The following is a 24,003-nucleotide window of genomic DNA, read 5'->3' on the forward strand; positions in this document are numbered from 1 at the left end:
CCTGCGCAATGCAAGGCCGCCACAAACCTTCAGCTGTTTAAAAAAAAAGAAGAAAGCCCACCATGTCTCCAAAGCACATCGAAATGAGGTGTGTCTGGGCACCTGGGCGGCTCAGTCGGTTAAGCATCTGACTCTTGATCTCGGCTCGGGTCGTGATCTCACAGTCTGTGAGTCTGAGCCGCGCCTGAGGCCCTGCGCTAGCACTGCAGAGACCGCTTGGGGTTCTCGCTCTCTCTGTCTCTCTCTCTGACCCTCCCTGCTCGCTCTTGCGCTCTCAAAAAATAAAATTGTTTTGAAGATTGGCATATCGCCACGAGGAAGTATTTGTATTCAGCAGAAATTCAAGAAGAAATACTTTAAAAAAAAATACCAAACGCACTGAGTGTCTAAAGCAGACTGAAAGAGAGGCTGTGGTCAAGATGGCAAGGCATAGAAATGCAGCATCACGTGAACTGAATCACGGAGAGACTGAATTATACTCTACAGCCAGATGTATTATACTCGTATAGTTTGAGGACCTCCTATAGAAAATAGAGGATGCCTTTCTGTCAACTAGTGATCTAAAACAAAAAGGCAGTATGTCCACTTTCTCGGTTGGTCTTATTTCTAAATGATGGTGTGAATTTCAAGCCACATAATGTTTCTCCGCTTCCGTTACTTCGTGGTGACCAGAGTCTGCAGAGGCTAGAATACTTAACTGCTCTGAGACGTCCATTTGAAGGACAGGAGAGTGTAAGGAGACAGAGCTGAGCCTGCTCTCCTAGCCTCTCTTTTTCATCTGTTGCTGTGGTGTGGGGTGAGGGCATAAATCTTAGCCATACTTTCTTTCCTGTCACTAGGCAGGACGCAGAAGCCCTTCAGATGACCAATTCTCTGGGGGAGCAATTACTACTCACTGGCTTCCTGGGCAGCTTGATAATGTTCTGCTCCTGTTTTCAGCCAGGCTGCGGCCGGGGCAGTGATTTGATAATAACAGACCCTGATTAAATTAAGGAGCCATTTGCTTGTGGATGATGATGTTGATAAAAGGGTTGATGTCCACACTCTCATCTATTTTTAAAGGTCAAAAAACAGTCTCTAATCACAAACTACAGCAAAAAGCAAAATAATCCGAAACAGTATAAAGTTTGTGCTTTCCCTTCGTTGTCCATCTGGGAAAGGGTCTGTTATTTGCTGACATCCTTACTGGCTGTTTTTGCATCACATTTGGAGTTGAAATTAGAAGTAGGCTCGTTGGGAAGGTGACTGTATCTCATCTCTAAACTGCTAAACTCTGTAAATTACAATCAAGCACTCAGGAGCTCTTGGTTCTCTAAGCTCCCGTTTCTCACATACATGCATGCTCGCACTTACATGTTTTTTCAGACAACAGCTTTTGCTTTAGTTGGAAAGTTGTAAGTGAAAGTTGTATATCGGTTCTTCTACTCTGAGACACAGAGTAGGACGGGGTTCCTCTCGATATAGGTTAGAAAAGGATTTGCACTATATCCCACCCGCGGTGTTTAGAAAAGCAAGACAAGAAGGGACATGAAAAATCCCCTCGTGTACCACTTGCTCAGCCCATCTGATTGGGGAGCTTTGCAGGCATCGTTAGAGCCCTGTGGGCTGTGGCAGTGAAATGGGCGGAGGGCAGGCAGGGTTGCCAGTGCCCCGCCTGGCCTGAGACAGGCCGTGCGCAGCTCCCTGATTGCTCAGGGACCACGGGGAGACTCTGATTGGTCTCTAGACCACACCTAGTTGGTGAGCGCAGCTGCTGCCTGAATATCCCACAGCTCTGCCGAGGCCACTGGAGTACGCACACGCCTACCTTTGGACACCAGACCGGGAGAGGAACCGTGGAGCTGCTGCAGCGGAGGAGTTGTGGAAACTTTGCTGAGTGAGTAAAATGGGGAGAGAAGGAAGCTAGTGGCTGGGCCTGAGGGGAGGTTGCTGGGCAGGACAGCAGTGGAGATAAAGAGATTGTTGCCATTGATTCCATCAGCGGTGGAAGATAACAGGACTGGAGCAGACGCACAAGGGGACAATGGGAAGGAGATAAGCCCAGAATCAAATTGATGCCCACTTCTTGGCACTTCTGCAACACTGGCTGGCCAGAAGGGCAAGCGTGCCAGGCTATAACACAAAAGACTCTCAAACTGCATGTTATCAAGCCTTGGGGTCCAGGGAATTGCTGAGGGGCTTCAATGAGGACCTGCTCCCTTCTCCCACCCAAATGGGTCCCTCTCCTTTTCCCCTCCCAGGCAGCACGGGCAGCTGGGGCCGCAGCTTGAGTGATGGGAAAAGAAAGCTTTACTTCATTAGGCCATTAGCAGCACTCACAGCATTAAAAATGCAGGAGGTGGATGGGAAGAGAGAGCCAGGGATGAAGACTAATGCAGCAGCGGAGACTGGGAACAGACAGGCTTCTCTCTCCTCACAACCCAGATCCAGATTAGGAGTCATAGAACAAGGAGAACTTTTGGTTTAAAAGACTTCTATTAATGTAAATGCAAAGAGGGCGTCCAGATGGTTGTTAGGGAGAAAGTCAGCACTTGGGGCTTTCTCAGCCTTAGGGCAGCATGTTTACTCTTTTGAGGGCCAGGAGCTAGCCTAGCCCCCCTGTATCCACATTGTCTATAACACCGCCTGGCTCAGCAGCGCTTGCGGAGTGGCCATTGGAGGGTGGGCTTGCGGGGAGGAGGGGGGGACCGTCTTCTTTGCGCGCCCAGGGACTCCAGAGTGCCCCCGCCCCGCAGGTCCTCGGGCCTCCCGCTCCCTGCGATGCCGGCCTCGTCCACCATCCACGTGCTGCAGCTGCTGCGGGAGCTGCTGGCCTTCGTGCTCCTCAGCTACACGGTGCTCATCGGAGCGCTGCTGCTGGCCGGCTGGACCACCTACTTCCTGGTGCTGAAGTGACAGCGCCCGCAGCCCCGCCCCCCGTCCCCCGCCCCGCCCGCCTCGTGCCAGCCCCCAGCGGCCGGAGCCACCGCGCGCTGCTCCGCCTCCTGCCGGACACCTTCCAGCCCCCGACGGAAGAACTCTGCGCCTCGCGCTCGGGCCAGGGCTGCCTCTCGAGGCAGGGCCTCGCCCGGGTAGGCATCCAACTTCCTCTCGCGACGGCCGACTCCGCTCCGCCCGCTCAGCGCCCTCAGGCCCGGGGCCCGCCCAGTCCCACGCGGAAGCTGCGGCGGTTGGGCGCTCGTCGCGGCCGTTACTGCCGTTGCCCTAAGCCCCGCCCCTTCCCTCCAGACTGTCCAATCCCAACTGTTCTCTCGGGCCGGGGTGCGGTCATGGGGCCAGGCCCACTCAAGAAGAGGCCGCGCCCCGTCCCCCGCTCACGAAGTGGCGTCACTTCCGGCGTGTGCGTCTGGCGTTCGGCCGCCGCAGGATGGCGGCCCTGAGGAGCTGGGTGTCGCGGAGCGTAGCCTCCCTCTTCAGGTACTTCTGTGGTCGGGTGCAAGGGCGGTGCGGCAGGGTGGGAGGCACCGCAGGGGGCGCCTAGGTGGCACGCTTTTGGCTTCTCGGCAGAGCGGGTCCCGGCGTCCCGCCCCTCTCAGATCCGAGGACCTCCTGACTGTGTCCCGGGCTGGAGGCCAAGCCCGGGGTCTGTTTCTCACTGACGGCTTTCCCGTTATTCCACTGGCCGAGTGCCAAGCCCCACAAGCTGGGGCTGGCTTCCTGGAGTGCCTCGGCCTGCCAGCGAGTTCCCGTTAGCCCATCGGAACCACTGGAGGGAGATAAGGGGAGAGGCCCTGGCGGGGGGCCGATTGTCAAGGAGGTGTTCCCTGAGGGCAGGAGGAGAGTTGGTCAGTCCCCGCGCGGGCACTGCCGGGGGCGTCCTCTGCACACCGGGGAGCCCTTCGCGGCACCTGCGGACTCCAGGTGTTGCCTAGCGGGGACTCTCGGGGACACCTGGAAACCTCAACCCGAGTTCCGGAGCTGAATGCTGCCTGCAGAAGCGTTTATTTTGGCCTGAGGTTTTTAAAAAGCTTTGAGACCGCCTTTTAAACTTCCATACCCGCTACCGGTTAAAGTCCGAAACCACCGGGCTCGCCTCCCCGCGCGGCAGCGGTTCACGGGAGTTGGGTAGCGGTTGCCCTTTCGATCGGGACCTGGGCTGTCCAGTCCGACGCGCTTCCTCGTGAGCCCTGTCATCTGGCGGGCCGACCCAGCGCCTCATTTAGGCTCCTGCTCGGCCCGGTGTGAGTTTTCAACCCCTGCAAACGAACTGAAGAGACTTACAGATTGGTAGTTACGCCTTATTAAATTTGACTTCTAGGTACAGACGGTGTGTTCCTGTCGCGGCTAACTTTAAGAAGCGCTGCTTCTCAGAAGTGATAAGACCCTGGCACAAAACTGTGGCAGTTGGATTTGGTGTGACCCTGTGTGCAGTTCCCATCGCACAGGTAAAAATACTGTAGTGTCACTGTTTCTTAGTGTACTGTGCCCTCTTGAAGTCTCGGGGGTGGGGCGCCCTGACCCATCAGACAAGCTCTTAGTTTCACCCAGTGCTCCTACCCCCATGCGACAGTTTACTTTCTACCATACCAGCGTTATTTCTTCATAACTGAACAAGTATATTAATACTCCCGTGTTAATGGTCCCATTTGGTAGGAACAGTATGTCAAATTGTATAAAGAGGGAAGAGGAATAAGACAAGGGTATTACAGTCTATCAACAGAGTAGTCTTTCAACAAAAATGTATTGGGCAGCTTTAATGTGCCATTGCTAGAAATGTAAGAACAAAACAAAGTTCCTGCTTTCATAAAATTTACATTCTAGGGAAAAGGGGAGAAAATAAATATAAATGCCAGGTGATCAGTGCTGTGCGGGAAACAAATAGAATAAGAGAACAGGGAGTGCTTGGAGGGAGTTGTTTTTAGGTAGGAAAGGGTAGCCCAGGAGGGCTATTCTCATAAGGTGATGTCTAAATAGGGATCAGAATGAGAAAATGAGCCATGGTAATGTCTTGGAGAAGAGTTTGCCAGGCAGAAGGAATTCTTTTTTTTTTTTTTTTTTTAATTTTTTTTTTTTCAACGTTTATTTATTTTTGGGACAGAGAGAGACAGAGCATGAACGGGGGAGGGGCAGAGAGAGAGGGAGACACAGAATCGGAAACAGGCTCCAGGCTCCGAGCCATCAGCCCAGAGCCTGACGCGGGGCTCGAACTCACGGACCGCGAGATCGCGACCTGGCTGAAGTCGGACGCTTAACCGACTGCGCCACCCAGGCGCCCCAGGAATTCTTGAGTACAAAGGGGTAGAAGCAGGTGTATGTCTGAGATGTTTGATGAACAGCAAACAGGTTAATGTGGCTGGAGTGGAATGAGAAAGAGAGCATAATAGATGGGGCCAGAAAATTAGCTGAGGATCAAACTCAGCTTTTTGTCCTTTGTGGCATTGTAAGGCTTTAAATTGTATTCCGAAAAGGAAGGCAGAGAGGATTTTAACACAAGGCTGTTACGATCTCATGTAAGTTTTTAAAGGCTGCTGTGTGGAACTAGGAAGACCAATGGGAGACTGTTGTTCTAGTCCAGGATTGGAGCAGGCTGGCAACAGTTTAGGTGGGGAGAAGTTGGACCAGATGCGGTCAGCATGAGTTGCCGATGGATTGAATGTGGAGCCTATGCCAGGGTTTTTTAAAAAGCCTAAGCAGGGGCACCTGGGTGGCTCAGTCGGTTAAGCATGACTTCTGCTCAGGTCATGATCTCACAGTTCCTGAGTTCGAGCCCCCCATCGGGCTCTCTGCAGTTTGTGCAGAGACGTCTTTGGATCGTCTGCCCTCCCCCTGACCCCTCCTGTGCTCACGTTCTCTTTCTCTCTCAAAAATAAACAGTAAAAAATGAAAAGGCCTAAGCCACCGAAAGAATGGAGTTGCCATTTATTGGAGTGGAGGGGAGTGGGTTTTGGGAGGATGAAATCGAGAGTTTTGGAAGTGACAGTCTGAGATGTCTGGTAGACATCTAGGTGCTCTCAAGCAGACAGGTGATATGAAAGTGGCACCTTATTAAAACGATCACTGGTTGTGTGCTTTTGGGGAAAGAGCAAACCCCATTTTGGCAAAATATTTCTGATACTGACGTGTGTGTTTATCACAAGAAGAAGATTGACTTCACTTCCCACAAGTCCTTTCAGCATCTTCTGAGGCTTACTCCTGAGACCGCACCTTTTTGTTCCTCACGCCAAACCTCATCTCTGCTTGTGAAGCATTGTTAATCCTAAAACCCTGACTTGAACACTGGCCCTTTTCTGCCATAATTAAGACAGCCTTCCTTCCTTCAAAAGAATATTTTGGGTCTGTCCTTTCTCAGTTCATACACCTTTCTTAAGCCCCAGTTACCTCAGTCCCAGGCCACATGGCAGGAGCCTCTGGTCCTTATCCTGTAGGAATGGTAGTTCCTTTTCTGTTCTTCAGAACCTGCAGTGGCTCTCCATTGTGTGCCCCTGCACGCGAGTGTCCTCGCTGGTCTCCCCTTCCTTGTGCCATCTGTTGTAGCCAGGCTAGATCCCTAAACATCCCCGCATGCAACAGATGTATTCTTTTCTCATTATCTCTTCTTCCCTGGGCTGCCTGACAGTTCTCATCCTAGCTGTCTCAGGCCCAAGTACCACCTCACTTTAAAGCCTTTCAGAGTTTCTGGCCAACAGTGATCTCCCTCATCCCTTGTGTTGTACATTTTGATATTTGGTGATAATCTATCTGGCACTCTCCTGAGTCAGCAGAGCATAGTGGAAAGGGTACAGACTTGGGTGCAGATGTGGTTTCAAGTCTAGATATGTGGCTTTTGGGGAAAGCTTATAAAACTATTCTGAGTTTTCATTTCCTCATCTGTAAAAAAGAAGTGATAATACGTGGACCGTTGTAAGGAACAAATGAAATGCATTGTAAAGTGAATCGGGAAGACGTCAGTTAGAATATACAAAAGTTAGCTTCCAGTGAACAGTATATATTCTTCCCAGTCTTTCTAGCCCCTGAATGGAAGGTACATAAGGAATACTTATTTGATGGAATGAAAGATAAATATGGTAAATGAAATTCTGGATTTGTTCATGTGTCAGAGATAATTCTTGACGGCTACTTTCAATGGGCAGCGGTTCTCTGGGCTTACACTCTAAATAGCAAAAACAAGACAACATAGGATTGAAGGAATTGGTTTCTTTGTTCTGATACGATCAGTGCTCTGTTGAGGAAGGAAAAGGCAGAGTCCAGGATGACCCGAAAGCAAAGCATTCCTATGAAGCCTTTGGTAATTCAGCGTAAAACAAAGAGCATCTTTCCAAAAGTTCACATTATGCCACTTGGCTTTTCAGGAAAGACATTAGTACAGTAACAGCTTTTTTTTCTTCGTAAACTTGAAAATCTTCTCCAGACATATTTTGGTTATTGAGATCAGGTACTAATGTAGGTCTTTTTTTCTTCTTTTTTATTAACGTTTATTTATTTTTGAGAGAGAGCTCAAGCGGGGGAGGGGCAGAGAGAAAGAGGGACAGAGGATCCAAAGTAGGTTCTGCGCTGATGGCAGTGAGTCCAGTGTGGGGCTCGAACCCACAAACTGTGAGAGATCATGACCTGAGCCGAAGTCAGACGCTCAACCAAGCCACCCAGGTGCCTCTGTAAATCTTTCTTAAAAGTGGCTTAACACAAACTTTGTGAAAGCAGGGGAGACCTGTATTTAGTTAAGGTGGCTACATTACCTTAACTCTTGAGAAGTTATATTGGCTTTTTTTGAATAATAACTGAGGTCAGAGCGAAGAGTCTCCAAACCCCACCCAAGACTCTACTGTTCATTCTGCCCAGAATTGCTCTCCCCCATCCACCCATTTACTTAGACTCTGCTTAATTGTCATCAACTCTGTGAAGCCTTTTCTAAGCTCTTTTCATTCAACATAGAAGAGATTGTTTTCATGTGTGTGCCCCCACTGTAGCCTGTATGGACTTCTGCCACAACTCCGTGGTACTTGACTGTGTTAATTTCTCAAGTTCTCTGTTAGCCCCAGCTCCTCCCCTTCCCCATCTGAAATCTTTGAGGACAGAGACTATATCCTATATATCTTCATATCCCAGGTATCTAACACTGTGTTCATGAATGAATCACAACTTTCTGAAATTTGTTGGTTATAATTACTAGACCTATTTCATGTAAAGAAGTGCTTGGCTTTTTGGAGCAGAGCATAAAGAATAAAAGTGGACAGAAAGCATACTCTGGAGTTATTTCCGTATATTGCCTTTATTAGCCCAAATAGAGCCTAATGAGAAAGCAGCAGCTGCAGGGTGACAAGTGTTTTTCACTTGGCTATCTATGATGAAATTCTCGGTTGGAGCTTTAGGTTAGAAGTTGAGTGAAAATGTTTGTGTCTTTCAGAAATTGGAGCCTCATTCTCTTAGCAATGATGCATTAATGAGGAGAGCTGTGTCTTTGGTAACAGATAGCACCTCCACCTTTCTCTCTCAGACCACGTATGCTTTGATTGAAGCAATCACTGAATATACTAAGGTAAGTGTCCTCTTTTGATTGTCTAAACCAGGGGTTAGCAAATTATTGCTCATAGCCCAAGTCTAGCCTGATGCCTGTTTTCGTAGTTCTACTGAAACGTAGCCAGACTCGTTTGTTTTTATGTTGTCTGTGACTGTTTTTGTGAATTGAATAGTTTCAACAGAGACTATAGGGCCCACAGAGCCTAAAATATTCACTCTCTGGTCCTTTACAAAAGTTGGCTGAGGCTTCGACCTAAGTCAGTGGGGTTTAGACTTTTTCCAGGAACTCTTTAAAAAAAAAAAAAAAAAAAAAAAAGTCTTTAAATACAGCATCGCAGTATAAGACCAGGGAACAAAGCTGATTGGGTTCAGTTAGGGGTAAAGGGGTGCAGTCTAACACTTGCAGCACCAGGGGCTTCTCTGTGGGAATAGTTTCAAAACCACTAATCTGAGCTAATAGGTATCATTTATAGGTTTATTATACCTTTATTTTTCGGCAGCATTCCCCCTCAGCCTTGTGGGCTTTTCTTCTACATTGTATTCTCTGTGTGAATTGCTAACAATCTTTTATAAACACAAAAGTGGACTAGCGGGTACACTCGTGTCCTAGAATAATGCCTTTACCTCATACAGTAGTGCGATTTCAGCGAGGTGGAAGGACTGAAGAGCTGGTTGGCTATAACAGGACTTTATTTCCTTGAGGTGTAATTCTCACTAATCCTAGTATGTCTCACCTATTTTACTCACGCTTATTTATTCTATATTTGTAGGCCGTTTACACCTTAATTTCTTTGTACCGACAATATACAAGTTTACTTGGGAAAATGAATTCACAGGAGGAAGATGAAGTGTGGCAGGTGATCATAGGAGCCAGAGTTGAGGTAAGAAAAAGTTATTAGACATTTCTGTGTTAGTGCCCCTACCTCATTCTGCTATCTAAATTAGTAAATTAAGGTGTCTGACCAGTAACTGTTCTCTGAATCTACTACTCTAAGTCCATTTTAATGTGCTTATGAACCTCTCGTTGTCTGAAGTGCTGTGTTTAATTTACAGATGACTTCAAAGCAACAAGAATACTTGAAGTTGGAAACCACTTGGATGACTGCCCTTGGTCTTTCAGAGATGGCGGCAGAAGCCGCATACCAGACTGGTAGGTTCCAGTTTTCACTACCAGTGTGCCAGTTGAGTTTTCATCTAGCTGTAAAATGAGGGATTTAGATTAGTCTAAGGCCTGTGGCTCTGACTGAAAAAATGTCTCCATCTCCAATCACCAGGTAGTCTGTGTCTAGAAAATGGTGCAACTGCTGCCCATTAGAAAATGATTGTGTCCAAATGGTTTTTAGGCTTTTTAAAAAATGTTTATTTTGAGAGAGAGCACAGGGGAGGGACAGAGGGAGGAAGAATCCCAAGCAGGCTCCGTCCGCACTGTCAGTGCAGAGCCAGATGCGTGGCTCAAACCTTGAGATCATGACCTGAGCCCAAACCAAAAGTCAGGATGCTTAACTGACTGAGCCACCCAGGTACCCCAGACTTTTAAGCATTTGTGTTTTTTGTGGGTTTTTTTTTTAAGTTTGAGAGAGATAGAGGCAGGGAATCCCAAGTAGGCTTCATGCTGTCTGTGCAGACCAGATGTGGGGCTTGATCCCACAAACCACGAGATCACGACCTGAGTGCAGATCAAGAGTTGGACGCTTAAGCAGCTGAGCCACCCAGGCACCCCAAGCGTTTTATTCTTTTCGTAACACCGATATTTATGAATAACTAGTCATAGAGGGACACAGTTGGAGGAGACTTGAGATCATCAATCCGTGTGAACCTTACTGAAACCTGGAATCCTAGTCAGTGGCGGATCCCAGACAAACAATAGCTACTATTTATTGAGTATATGTTGTAAGTATTTTATAGGCACTTTCAGTTTAAGGAACTTGAGGATGATCTTTCCCACTTTACAAATGAAGAAAATGGGGAGAGAGGGTTAAGAAACCCGTGGAGATGATGTGGTATGGTAAGTAAGCAGCCAGACTGGGATTCAGCCCAATTCTAATGCCTCCACTTTTGTATCCCAGTCATTCACCAGGATGTTTTTTGAACCTCACTATCCATCCAGTGGGCTTGAGCTGAATGTTTTTGAATTTAAAATATTTTAAATAAAACTAGTTTAATCTTACCTGAATTCGTTTCACACCAGAAGCCTAGGGTCAGCTCTTTTGTTTTCTGACTTTGGGATAACAGACTAGGGGCTCTGGTGCCATATCTTAAGAAAAAGCATATAATATGTATTTGGTTTTTTTTTAATGTTGATTTGAGAGAGTGCATGAGCAGAGGAACGGCAGAAAGAGAGAATCCCAAGCAGGCCCCTCACTGTCAGCACAGAGCCCGATGCAGGGCTCAATCATGAGATCAAGACCTGCGCCGAAATCAAGAGTCACCTGCTTAACTGACTGAACCACCCAGGTGCCCCACAACATATGTATGTATTTTTTAAAGTAAAACAAAAAAGAATTGTTAGTGAACTAAAAGCAGAATTGGAATGAAGAGTGAAACAGCAAATATATGAAAGTAGCACCATAGCAGTGCCACAGCAGAGGTGGGAGATGTGCAGTGAACAGGGAGATTTGCTGAGGTGTTACAGCACGAACATTCCCAGGCGACCTTCATCATCCAGGCAGGCTTAGATTGAGCTGGAGAAAAGGAAAAGTGTAAGCATTATCTGGAAAAAGACCTTTTCGTAAAACTGATTAAAAAGGCTCACAATTTAAAATCATGGCAAAAAGCTCAATATGAAATATACAAAGAATCCTAAAAAAAAAACTATAAGAATCAGTCTTATCAGCAATCCTGGATGCAAGGTGACAAATCAATAACCTAGAATTTTATATCCAGCCAAATATTATTTCAGATATAAAAAGACTCAAAAGTTTACCAACCACATATGCTTTCTGGAAAAACTGCTTTGTGAATGAAGAAATTAGTTTAAAAAGCAACTGAGATAAAAATAGTGAAAAAAATTTAATAAAACTTGTCAAAATTTGAGGTTTTTTTTTTTTTTAATGTTTGAGAGTGAGAGAACACAAGCAGAGGAGGGGCAAAGAGAGAGGGAGACACTAAATCCAAAGCAGGCTCCAGGCTCTGAGCTGTCAGTGCAGAGCCTGACACAGGGTTGAACTTATGAACTGTGAGAACGTAACCTGAGCTGAAGTTGGACGCTTAACCAACTGAGCCACGCAGGTGCCCCCTGAGTGTTAAATTTTTAAATCAGTTCAGGGAAGAAGTGAAAGCACGCTAAGAAGAGATAGACATTGGCTTAACATTAGACCTTGTTAAACAAATGAAAACTTGATAAAGATTTAAAAGAAAGAAAATGCGAAGTAAATAAAGGAACAAGTACCAACATCAATAATTGCAATAGCTAAGAATATGTTCAAAAAAATAATCACAGCAAAAACGATTTACAGAGATACCTAAAACAAAATGTATAGGAAGTTTGAAAGTTATAAAAAGCTAAACTGAGCCATTATTAAGAAAAAGAAAGCTATCCCAAAAAGCTCTAGTAGAGCGATGACAGAATCCGAAAAAGGATTCAAGACTAAAGGCATTAAAACAATCCAGAAGATATCAGTCATTAAGCAATTGCCTGATAAGGAATTCAAAGTGATTGTCATAAACGTACTCACTGGACTTGAGAAAAAGGGGATGAACTCAGAATTTCAACAAAGAGAAAGTCTAAAAAGAACCAGAGATAAAGAATTCAGCAATGGAAATAAAAAATACGCTAGAGGGAATCAACAGAAGATGAGAGGAGGGAGAGGAATAGATCAATGATCTGGAGGACAGGGTGATGGAAAACAAGCTGAACAGCAAAACGTAAAAATAGGTTAAGGGTACTCGGTGACTTTATCAAGCATAATGACATCCACATGATAGGGATCCTAGAAGGAGCAGAGAGAAGACAGCAGAAAACCTTCCTAATCTGGAAAAGGAAACAGACATTCAGGTCCAGGAAGCATAAATAGCCCCTAACAAGATGAACCAAAAGAGAGCCACACCAAGATATACGATTAAAATGGCAGAAAGTACGGGGAGCCTGGGTGGCTCAGTCACTTAAGTGTATCTGACTTTGGCTCAGGTCATGATCTTGCGGTTCATGATTTCAAGCCCCGTGGAGGGCTCTGTGCTGACAGCTCAGAGCCTGGAGCCTGCTTCAGATTCTGTGTCTTCCTCTCTCTGCTCCTCCCCCGTGCTTGCTTGCTCACTCTCAAAAATAAACAAACATCAAAAAAATAATAAATCAGCAAAATATTTACATGCAAGAGATACCCCATAAGGCTACTAGTTGATTTTTTCAGCACAAACTTTGCAGGCCAGAAGGAAGTGGCATGTGTTGAAAGTGCTAAAAGGAGAAAATCTATGACCAAGAATACCCAGCAAGGTTATCATTCAAAATATAAGGAGAGAATTTCCCAAACAAGAGTTAAAGGAGTTCATCACCACTCAACCAGCCTATGGGAAATGTTAAAGGAAATTCTTTAAATGGGGGTGGGGGGGAGGCCATAACTAGAAGAAAATTATGAAAGGAAAAAATGTCACACGTAAAAGCCAATATATAGTAAAAATATTAGATTATTCACTTACAAAGCCAGTATAGAGGTTAAACCACATAAGTAGTAAAAATTGATACAAAAATGAGTCAAGGGATACACAAAAAGATGTGAAATGACATCATATACATAAAATGTGGAGAGAGTAAAAATTTAGTGCTTACAAACTTAAGGAACCAACTTAATATAGACTCTGATGCATATGTTATATATGAGCCAAATGGTGACCACAAATCAAAAACCTATAATAGATACACACAAAAACAACCACTAAAGAAAGCCATCAGGGGCACCTGGGTGGCTCAGTTGAGCGTCCAACTTCAGCTCAGGTGATGATCTTGCAGTTCGTGGGTTCAAGGCTCACCTCAGGCTCATTGCTGTCAGCGCTGAGCCCGCTTTGGATCCTCTGTTCTCCACTTCTTTCTGCCCCTCAGCCTCTTCCACTCTCTCTCAAAAATAAAAATTTTAAAAAAGCCATCAAATTCACAAGGGAAAAGAGCAAGAGAAGAACTATAAAAACAACCAGAAAACAATTAACAAGATGGCAGTAAGTACACACCTATCAATAATTACTTTAAATGTAAGGGGACTAAGTGCTCCAAAAGACACAGAAGACCCACTTATGCTGCCTATGAGAGATTCGCTTCTGACCTAAACACACGTACAGACTGAAAGTGAAGGGATGGAAAAACATATGCCATGCAAATGAAGTGGGGGGGTGGGGGGGAAGCCAGGGTAGCAATACTTCTATCAGAAATCGACCTTGTTAATTTTTTTTAAGTGTGTTTATTTTTGAGAGAGAAAGCATGAGTTGGGGAGAGGCAGAGAGAATCCCAAGCAAACTCCACATGGTCAGCGCAGAACCTGATGTGGGGGTCAAACTCATGACCTGAGCTGAAGTCAGACACTTAACTGACCAAGCCAGCCAGGCGCCCCCAGACAAATAGACTTTAAAACAAAGCCTGTAGCAAGAGACGAAGAAGGATATTACATAAAGGAATCAATCCAACAAGACATAACAGTTAACGAATATGCACGCAACATAGCACCTAAATATATACATCAAATATTAACAGACAGAAAAGGGAGAAATTGACAGTAATATAATAATGGTAAGGGATTTTAACACCCCACTTACATCAGAGGATAGATGATTCAGGGGCGCCTAGGTGACTCAGTTAAGCATCTCTTGATTTTGGCTCAGATCATGATCTCACAGTTGATGAGACTGAGCCCCATGTCCAGCCCTATGCTGACAGCACGGGGCCTCCTTGAGATTCTCGCTCTCCTCCCCCCCCACCCCCAAATAAATATTAAAAAAAAAAAAAAAAAGGATAGATGATCCAGACAGAAAACAGTGGCTTTGAACGACACATTAGACCACACGGACCTAACAGCTAAACACACAAAACATTCCATCACAAAACAGAGTATACAGTCTTTTCAAGTGCACATGGAACATTCTCCAGGACAGATCACATGTTAGGCCACAAAACTAGTCTCAGTAAGTTTAAGAAGATTGAGATCTTATCAAATACCTTTTCTGACCCCAATGAATTGAGACTAGAAATCAATTTCAAGAAGAAAATCTGGAAAAATACACAAACACATGGAGGCTAAACAACATGCTACTGAACAAGTGGGTCAACCAAGAAATCATAGAGGAAATAAAATACATGGAGAGAAAAGAAAACACACTGGTCCAAAATCTTTGGGACTCAGCCAAAGCAGTTCTAAGTTTACAGTAATATAGGCCTCACTTAAGAAAAAAAAAAACTCAAAAACTCAAAAAAACCTAACCTTACACCTAAAGGAGCTAGAAAAAGAAGAACAAATAAAACTTAAAGCCTAGTAGAAGGGAACAAAATAATAAAGATTGGAGCAGAAATAGGAAATTTAAAAAAAAGGAAAGATAAATAAACCCAAGAGCTGGTTCTTTCAAAAGACAGACAAAATTGATAAACCTTAGGCTCCTAAAAAAAAAAAAAAAGAAAAAAGGACTCGGGCACCTGGGTGGCTCAGGTCATGGGTTTATGGGTTTGAGATCTCACAGTGTATGGGTTTGAGCCCTGTGCCAGGCCCTGTGCTGACAACTCAGAGCCTGGAACCTGCTTCAAATTCTGTGTCTCCCTCTCTCTGCCCCTCCCCCTGCTCATGCTCTGTCTCCCTTTCTCAAAAATAAACATTAAAAAAATCAGAAATGGAGAATACCACAGAAATACCACATACCGATACCACAGAAATACAAAGGATTATAAAAGATTATGAAAAATCATATACCAACAAATTGGACAATCTAGAATAATAAATTCCTAGAAACCTACATCTTCCAAAAGTGAACCAATAAAAGATAGAAAATTTGAACAGAACAATTACTAGTAATGAAATGGAATCAGTAATAAAAACTCCTGGGGCACCAGGGTGGCTCAGTGGGTTAAGCGTCGGACTCTGGATTTCGACTCAGGGCATGATCCCGCAGTTCATGAGATTGAGCCCCACAATAGTGGAGAGCCTGCTTGGGATTCTCCCTCTCCCTCAAAATTAATATTAAAAACAAAACAAAACAAAAAAAACTCCCAACAAAAGTCAAGGGCCAGATGGCCTCACCAAATTGAATCATACTAAACTTTTAAGAGAGAATACCTGTTCTTCTCAAACTATTCCAAAAAATAGACGAAAATTTCCAAATTCAGCCCTCGTGATACCAAAACGAAAGACTCTGCAAAAAGAAAACCAGAAGCCAGCAGTACTTCTGAGGAACATAGATGCAAAAATCCTCAATAACAACATTACAAAAATCATTCATCAAGGTCAGTGAGCTTTATTCCAGGGACGAGAGGGTTGTTTGATATTTGCAAATCGGTGTGATACTTCACATTAACAAGAAGAAGGATAAAAACCATATGATCAACTCAATAGATGCAAAGAAAAGCATTTGACAAAATATGACATCCATTGATGATAAAAACTCTCAGCAAAGTGGGCTTGGTGGGAGGGAGTATCCCCAAATACATTAAAGGCCATACCTGAAAAGTTCACAGCTAACTTCATCCTCAGTTGCTTAAAAAAAAGATTTAAGAAAATTTACAATTGCACCCAAAAGAATAAAATACCTAGGAATAAATTCATCCAAGGAGGCAAAAGATGCATATTCTGAAAACTATAAGGCATTGATGGAACAAACTGAAGACACAAATATTGGAAGGAAATGAACCAAAATGCTAATATAGTTTGGATGTTGGAATAATGGGTGATTTTTAAATTATTTTATAATCAGTAAATATTCAACACTAACAAAAATATATCATGAAAATGTAATAAGCAAAATTGAGATTTACAAGGAAAAGTTACGTTTTATACACATCTCAGAGACTCACAGATCAAGATTAAAAAAAGTAAAGCTGTGAAGGGTTGGAACAATGATTTTTAAAAGCTTCATCAAGTATACATAGTAAATATAAAACTTTGCCCCCCTTCCAAATACATTCTTCTCAAACACAAATAGAGCACATACAAAAACTGATTTTATGCCAGGTGACAAAGCCTCAGCAAATTCCCTCTTACCCCCTTCTCTGACCAAAAATCAAAATAGAAATGGAAAAATATTTGAAACGGTGATGACAAGTGCAGTTTGCAGCAGACATAGAGAGTTGCAGATAAAGTAGCTGCTAAAGAGACCTGGGGCACCTTTAAAGAGGTATGTCATAAATTCAAAGAACAGCCATGAATGACAGGGAATATTCAGTGTACCGAGTACTGAAAATGAAGAAACTAAACTTGTAACCCATTTAGAAATAGGGGACTGTATACCTAGTGTAGAACAAATGAAATAAAAGGTGTAAGAAGATAAAAATAATCAGGAAGGCAAAATCAGGGTGCCTAGGTGGCTCAGCTGGTTAAGCATCCAACTCAACTCAGGTCATGATCTCACCATTTATGGGTTCAAGCCCCTCAGACTCCTGGCAGACAGTGTCAGGAACTTGCTTGGGATTTCTGTCTGTCTCTCTCCCTCTCTTTCTGCCTTCCCCCGCTCATGTGCTCTTGCTTTCAAAAGAAAAAGAAAAAGGGCAAAATCTGGTTCTTAAAAAGAAAAAAAAATTTTTCTAAAAAAAAAAAAAAAATTTTACTTCTAAAAAGTAGGACTTTTTAGAAGGCAAAAGTAACATTAGAAAGGGCTGTTACAGATACAGAGGGTTTTTAATTATATCAATATTATAGTCTTTATGGAAACCCCACATTGGCCAAAGAAGTAAAGAATCAAAATAGAGCCAATAACCGTAAAGGTTGAAACAGTATTCAAAGACTCTGTGTCCCAAAAGTGGACACTAAACCCAGCTGTTTTGTGGGATAGCTTTATCAAATCTTTCAGGAACATATCCTACGTTACAGAAAGTATATCAGTACACAGAAAATGATAGCAAGCCTCCCAACGGTTGTATAAAGCTGGCCTAGGCCTGATCCCAAACTGCACTAGGCCAGTACCGAAACAAAAAAAAGAATTATGGTCAGTATCACTTAAGAATATACATAAAAGTAAGATATAGCCATTTACTGCAAAATACAAAATACTTCAACACTGGAAAAAAAAAACTATCAATATAATTTACTACTTGAGATTATCTACAGATTAAAGGAGAAAAGCCAGCGGTGTAATATCAATATAGGCCACAAAAGCCTTCAGTAAAATGTAATGCCCATTTATGATTTCAATCCCAGTACAGTTATGAATACAGTTTTATTAACATGATAATCAAGGTTAAGTACTCCTACTTAATGAACTATGAGAGGCATTCCCATCAAGGTCAAAATAAGATGCTTGCTATTCTCCACTAACTTTTAACATTGTGCTGAAGGTTCTTATTAATACAGTAGGGTAGAAAAGAACCACCCAGATCATCTATAGATGAATTGATAAGTGTGCATATCTGTATGATGAAATATACTAGTAGCAGGTAAACAGAATGATAGAGCCTGAAAACATGTTTAAAGAAAAAGCAAAATTGCAAAATATGTTCAATAAATACCTTTTGTGCCATTATATAAAGTAGCAAAATATTTCTCTATGCATCCCATATGTACAAAAGATGAGAAAGATGCTCATTAAACTTCTAGCAGAGGTTATCTCTGAAGATTAGGTAGGCTGACTAAAGAGATCTTTGACAATTTAATGAGCTATTAATTTGTCAAAAAGAAATGTATTACTTGTGTAAATTCATAAGATGTCTATACTAAGAGCTGTGTAGCTGTAGAGATGGTTGTGGGAATCAACATTTAGTAATTATTAATAACGAGAGCGGATAGCTGGAGAAATATGCAGACCTGAACGTGGAGACAGTTCTCTGTGGTGCAGAGAGGGAGGGCAGGGCGCGTCTCCAAGAGGGGCTCAGACGATAGGGAGCCCCAGGCTTTCCTTTTTGCCACCGTGCCTTCTACCCTTCCGCCATTCAGCCTAACCGTGCCATCTCTTGGCAGGAGCGGATCAGGCCTCTATAACTGCCAGGAATCACATTCAGCTGGTGAAGTCCCAGGTGCAGGAGGTGCGCCAGCTTTCCCAGAAAGCAGAAACCAAGTTGGCAGAAGCACAGACAGAGGAACTCCGTCAGAAAACTCAGGAGGAAGGGGACGAGAGGGCGGAACCGGAGCAGGAAGCCTACCTGCGGGAGGATTGAGCACCTGAGCTGCCCAGCCTTCGTCCGAGTCTGCCGGCTCCGCCCCGGGGCCACGATCCGCTTGGCTTTCTCCGCACAGAGAGGAGTCAGCAGGTCCTGCCCTGGCCCATCGGGCCAGAGGCCATAGCTGTGAGTGCCTGACCCATTTCCCCACGGACCTGGTTCTTAGCCCTGAGGCACTGCGCGCCCTGTTTAACATTTGACCCCCCCCTCCCCCCAACTTTCCACCCACCAATCTTTTTACCTCCCACCCAGAGCATCTCAGCAGCCTGGCCAGAGAGAGGGTCCTTCTTCCGTCCTGCCCACAAGTTCAGTAGCAGTTTAACCTGTTTGCAGTCGTATTCGCATTTTCAAATCTGATTTAGTCTTTGCTCCCTCCATAGGGATGGGAGTTTTTGGGGGGAATGGGGAGCCTGTTAAGATTTTTTTTTTTTTAAGTGTTTCTAATCCTTTCTGTGATCTGGCCCCTCTGCCTGCAAGGACACCTGAGGCCCAGCAGCCAAAAGTCCATTTTTCTTAAGGAACTGAATGCAGAGTGTTTACCTGGTGCTCAACAGGACATATTCCAACACACGCCTCTTGTTTCCTTCTTCCTCTATTGTATCTGAAGGAGAATAGTTTTGTTTTTTGCACTTCAAAAAATGTCTGTATTCTGGGGCCCTGTGCAGCCTCCTTTGCCTCCTAGCCTGGCAGAGCCCCTAGGGGGTCCGGGAACCACCGCACCCCCACCCAGCCTCTGCTATGCCGAACTTTGCTCCCATTCAACACATGCTGGTACAGGTTAGCCAGGGGTCAGTGTTTTTAATCAGTTCTCAAGGTCTGGGTGGGGGTTACAAAAATGAAGAAATGAAGTCAGCATTTCCCATAGACCCTCAGGTCAAGATTCAAGGTTCTCACGTGTCATCATGATAGGAAAATCAACACTGGGTCCACTCACTCAACCCACCCCTCAGAGTTGGGGCAAAGGGGCTGCTGCACACCTGAGCCCCTCATCCGTCACCAGCGCCCACATGGTCCACATCTCCAGGGGGCTGAGGCGGTGCACGAGCAGGAGCCCCCTGTACAGGCAGGGGTCTAGGGGGTCCAGGGGTCGCCGTATTCCAAATGTCTTGAAGCCAGCGTGGTGCACGGGACCCACCCCCAGCTTCCTCAAGCACATGCCCACGAAGACGTCGTCGATGGGGAAGAGTTCAGCCTCCTCCACGGCTGCTTGGAGGCGCCGCACCGTGGCTCGGGACATGACGTAGCCCCCACCCCCAGCGTAGGGTGGGTAGTGGCGGGCCCTGTACATGGAGGGGGGGATGAAATATTTGACCTTGGTGTTCCTGTTGGGCAGGGCCTGGCGGATAACATCTCCCACCAGGAGGTCCCGGGCTGGGTCCCGGCCCTCCAGGAACTCCAGCACATTGGGGACGTGGACAAAAACGTCATCATCTCCCTTTAGCATGAAGTGGGCCTGGGGGCAGGCAACTGCCACCCAGCGCTGCAGGTGCAGCTCCTTGAGCGTCAGGTTGAAGAAGTCCTCGGCAAAGTCCCACTGCAGGATGTCGTCGAACTCCCGGCTCTCGTAGGCCAGCAGCTGGGCTGGGGGCGCAGGCCCCGCCACCCCCAGGAGGAACACCAGTTTCAGCTGTCGACCCCTCGCCCAGCCCCCCACCCGGCCCCACGTGCTGCGGATCGCCGCTCGCCGCTCCACGTGGCCGGGCTGCGACTTGATGGCCAGGAGCAGAAAGGTGTCATCCGAGCAGCCGGAAGGCTCCAGCAAGACGGAAAAGTTGCGGCAGTGGCGATAGGTCAAGAAGAGGCGGTGGCGGCTGGGCAGAGACAGGGAGACGTTAGCCACTGTGCGGTTGGGGAGACACTGGCTGCGGCGGGGCCCCGGGGGAGCCCAGAAGGGCTGGCGGGCCGTGGGGCCCCCCACTGGCTTGGCCTCCTTCTTCAGGAAGAGCAGGCAGCTGAGCAGCAGCACAGCCAGGCTGTACAGGACCAGCCAACCCAGCCTGCGAAACATGGCAGGTCCTGCAAAGAGAGAGCCGTGTGAGCCGCCGGCCACGTCCCCGGCCGGCCACCCAGCAGCCGAGTCCCTGCCGGCCTCCCTTCCATTAGCTCTTCTCGGTGTGTCCTGTGCCTCCTTCCAGAGTCCCTCTCCCAGGGGACAGGTAGGCACACCTGCTGTGCCAGCCTTTTCCTTCTGCTGTCATCAGAGGGCTCTCGGGTCAACTTTTTCCCAAAAGGACTTGTCTTTTTTTTTTTTTTTTTTTTTTTTTTTTTTTTTTTTTTTTTAGAGCAAGACAGAGCAGGGGAGGGGCAGAGGGAGAGAGAATCTTAAGCAGACATCATGCTCAGCTCAGAGCCCGACACGGGGCTCCACCCTGGGATCATGACCTGAGCCGAAATCAGGAGCTGGACGCTGAGCCCACTGAGCCACCCGGGCGCCCCCGACTTGCAGCCACCTTAAAACTGAGGCACCATGGGGTGGCCTGGCTGGCTGGGCTGAGTCCGAAGAGCGTGCGACATTTTTTTTTTTTTAACGTTTATTCATTTTTTTTGAGACAGACAGAGCATGAGTGGGGGAGGGGCAGAGAGAGAGGGAAACAGAATCCCAAGCAGCTCCAGGCTCTGAGCGGTCAGCACAGAGTCCTATGCGGGGCTCGAACCTACGGACCACGAGATCATAACCTGGCCGAAGTCAGACACTCAACCGACTGATCCGCCCAGACACCCCACAGCATGCGACTCGAGTTTGAGCCCCGAGTTAGGTGTCAAGATTACTTAAAAAAATAATAAAATTTAAAAAACTGAGAAACCATGAGCACTTTCATCATGTCCCAGGAAACTCAAGTATCTTATAAAAATGGCACGGAGCTAGTTTAGTTTCCAGTGAAATACATTCTAAGCATTTAGGGCCCTTGAATCTAAAGTCAAACCATTTCCCCTGAAATAGTGTGCACTGTGATCTGCTGGCGGCAGGCCCTGTGCAGGATGTCGCAGAGATGACCTCCGAGGTGCTGCCCCAGGGCCTTTGTTCCTCCAGAGAAAGGGAGCCACAGGGACCCCAGAATACACCCTTCGGGTCTGTCTGAAGCTTCTTTCCCCAGTTTCTTGGAAGTTTCTTCTTTCCCCCAGGTTTTTGGGGGGAGTTACTTAAAATGGGGTTTTAAGGAAAAACCACTTGCACAGCAGAGCATGAAAGGAGAGCTGGAGCTCTGCCTCCCCCGCGGGGCCCCTCTCCCATCCCTTTAAGCTCTGCTCTTCTCCCAGCGAGTATCCCAGCCATCCAAAGAGAAGGCCCAGAAACGGGAACTAGCAGAGTAACCTGACCAAGATCAAGTCAAGAGTAGCACAGCCAGGCCTGGGGCCCCTCATCCTCACTTCCACTGCCACGCAATCCTGGTCCTACAGGCCTACACCTCTATCCAGTCTGCCGGCATTGGCCTCATCCCCGTCGTCCTGCCGCCGCGGCTGCCACAAACGCATCTCTTCTAGCCGCTAGGGATGCAGAGGCCGGCAAGACAGGCAGGGCCACAGAGAAGAGACAGACCAAAAACCAAAACCAATACCAACTTGAGACGGTGCCGAGAAGAAATTAAACCAGCGTAACGGAACACAGTGACTGGGGAAGATTTCAAACTGCAGTAGCTGAGAAAGCTCTCCTTGATAAAGGACGTTTGACTTCAAGGGTACTTATTTTGAGAGAGCGCATGCACACAGGCGGATGGGGGAGGGGCGGAAAGGGGGAGAGAGACTCTCAAGCAGGCTCCCCGCTGCCAACACAGACACGACCTGACTCCCGGCTAGATCTCACCAGGGTGGGATCAGGACCCGAACTGAAACCAAAAGTCAGGCGCTTAACAGACCGAGCCCCCCAGGCACCAAGACAAAGGACATCTGAACAAGAACTGAATGCAGCGAAGCACAGAGATCTGGTGGGAGAGTGTGCCAGGCAGAGTTAAACCGAGCTCCGGGAGTAGGAGCAGTGAGACTTCTCTGAGGACGGGAGTGTCCTGTGGCTGGAGTATTAAAAGCAAGGAGCAAAGTGGAAGAAGGTGAAGCCAGAGCACGGGAAGGCATACATAAAAGGGCCATCGTGAGGCAAGGGGGGAAGCTTGGGTTTATTGTTATGCTCGGTAGAGATCCACTGGAAGATTTAGCAGAGGTGGTGACAGAATTTACCTCGTGTGAAAGATTCCTCCTGCTGCGGCTTAGATGATGGGTTTTGTAAGGAGACAGGAAACCGGCAAGGAAACTGGTGCACCGCCAGGTGAGCTACGCGGCTTTCAGGCGGGGAAAATGACTCTCAGGTGTGGGCGATGAGCCCGGGGACGCGCCGGCCCCGTCGGCTGAGAACTCAGGGCGCAGGGCCAGCGGTTTGGTTCCGGAGGCCGGTGCGCCGCGGCCCCGCTCGCCTCGGCCCACAGCGCTCCCACTGCGCGCGCACACACCCGGGCTCCCCCGCACGCCGGCCCACGGGCAACTCCCGCCCGTGGCCCGGAGCACGGTCCCCCTCTCGGGCCACTCCTCGGCTCCCCACCCTACACGCTACTGTGAATCCTGATTCAGTACCTGCGAATGTAGGTCTCCTTCCAAACTGAGAGCCCCCAAGAGCCTGGTTCTTAACCCGGCGTGGGCTTCAGCGAGGGCACAACCCCCACCCCCGCAAGTGTCGTGCTGAGTCCTAAGGGTCTGCAGTTGTTTCTGGGGTGACAGCCGCCTGGGGTCCTTGGGGCTCGGCGACCCAACACGCTACGACGAGGGAAAGCGCCAGCGACCAGTTCATTCTTTCCACGCCGCGGTCTCTAACGCGCTGTTGTGGGGGCCGTCGGCCGGCGGGGTCGCCAGAGCAAGGAGCGGGGGGGGCCCGCGGCGGACGCCCCTCCCGGGCCTGAGGACCCGCGACGGCGCTGCCCGCGGAGGCTGGCCCGCTCCACAGCGCCCGGTTCCGGCCGTCCGAGCCCCGGCGGGCCAACAGCAGCCGAGGGGCTCCGGGGCAGCAGGAGGCCGCCTGGCCCCGACGGTCCACAGCGGAGACGACCCCGCCGCCAGACCCGGCGTCCTCGCGGACGCGCCGGGGTGCAGAGGCACGGGCAGCCCTGAGGCGCCCCCGGTCCCGCACAACCCGCCCCCCGCGGACCTACCTGAGCCGGGACGCCGGGCCGGGCACGGGCGTGGAGCTCGAGCTGCCGAGCGCGGACGCGAGCTCTCGCCTCGCACCTCCCGCTCCGCTCCGCTCGGCCGGTGGGCGGGGCCCGCTTGGGCAGCGGGAGAGGCGGGGCTTCGGGGCC

The 24,003-nt window shown here is 47.4% G+C and overlaps 2 protein-coding genes across 4 annotated transcripts; one reads left to right on the forward strand and one right to left on the reverse strand.

The window, feature by feature from the left end:
• Window positions 1-3,259: 3,259 nt before the first annotated feature.
• DIABLO (diablo IAP-binding mitochondrial protein) lies at window positions 3,260-19,294 on the forward strand. The gene is made up of 6 exons (XM_003994629.6): window positions 3,260-3,417; window positions 4,259-4,385; window positions 8,342-8,473; window positions 9,225-9,335; window positions 9,508-9,604; window positions 18,525-19,294. The coding sequence occupies exons 1-6, from the start codon at window positions 3,368-3,370 to the stop codon at window positions 18,719-18,721; spliced, it is 714 nt and encodes a 237-aa protein (XP_003994678.2). The 5' UTR covers window positions 3,260-3,367; the 3' UTR covers window positions 18,722-19,294.
• Window positions 19,110-23,982, reverse strand: B3GNT4 (UDP-GlcNAc:betaGal beta-1,3-N-acetylglucosaminyltransferase 4). 3 transcript variants are annotated; one of them, XM_045041096.1, is made up of 3 exons: window positions 23,857-23,982; window positions 19,702-20,740; window positions 19,110-19,325 (listed from the first exon to the last, which is right to left on the reverse strand). In XM_045041096.1, exons 2-3 carry the CDS (start codon window positions 20,730-20,732, stop codon window positions 19,238-19,240), a joined length of 1,119 nt encoding a protein of 372 aa, XP_044897031.1. In that variant the 5' UTR covers window positions 20,733-20,740; window positions 23,857-23,982; the 3' UTR covers window positions 19,110-19,237. The 3 variants fall into 3 exon arrangements, with proteins under 3 accessions (XP_044897031.1, XP_044897030.1, XP_044897032.1); XM_045041095.1 differs by lacking the exon at window positions 23,857-23,982 and adding an exon at window positions 22,895-23,083; XM_045041097.1 differs by having other exon boundaries at window positions 19,110-20,740; window positions 23,857-23,981.
• Window positions 23,983-24,003: the final 21 nt, after the last annotated feature.

This window comes from Felis catus, chromosome D3 (assembly GCF_018350175.1).
Source record: "Felis catus isolate Fca126 chromosome D3, F.catus_Fca126_mat1.0, whole genome shotgun sequence".
NCBI lineage: Eukaryota > Metazoa > Chordata > Mammalia > Carnivora > Felidae > Felis > Felis catus.

Excerpts from the sequence above, each read along its gene's own strand:
- DIABLO (XM_003994629.6), top strand. The coding sequence starts at position 3,368 with ATGGCGGCCCTGAGGAGCTGGGTGTCGCGGAGCGTAGCCTCCCTCTTC. Across the intron at positions 8,474-9,224 it reads CAATCACTGAATATACTAAG|GCCGTTTACACCTTAATTTC; the intron begins GTAAGTGTCCTC and ends CTATATTTGTAG. Across the intron at positions 9,605-18,524 it reads AGAAGCCGCATACCAGACTG|GAGCGGATCAGGCCTCTATA; the intron begins GTAGGTTCCAGT and ends ATCTCTTGGCAG.
- B3GNT4 (XM_045041096.1), bottom strand. The coding sequence starts at position 20,732 with ATGTTTCGCAGGCTGGGTTGGCTGGTCCTGTACAGCCTGGCTGTGCTG. Across the intron at positions 19,326-19,701 it reads GTGACGGATGAGGGGCTCAG|ATACAATAGAGGAAGAAGGA; the intron begins GTGTGCAGCAGC and ends ATTCTCCTTCAG.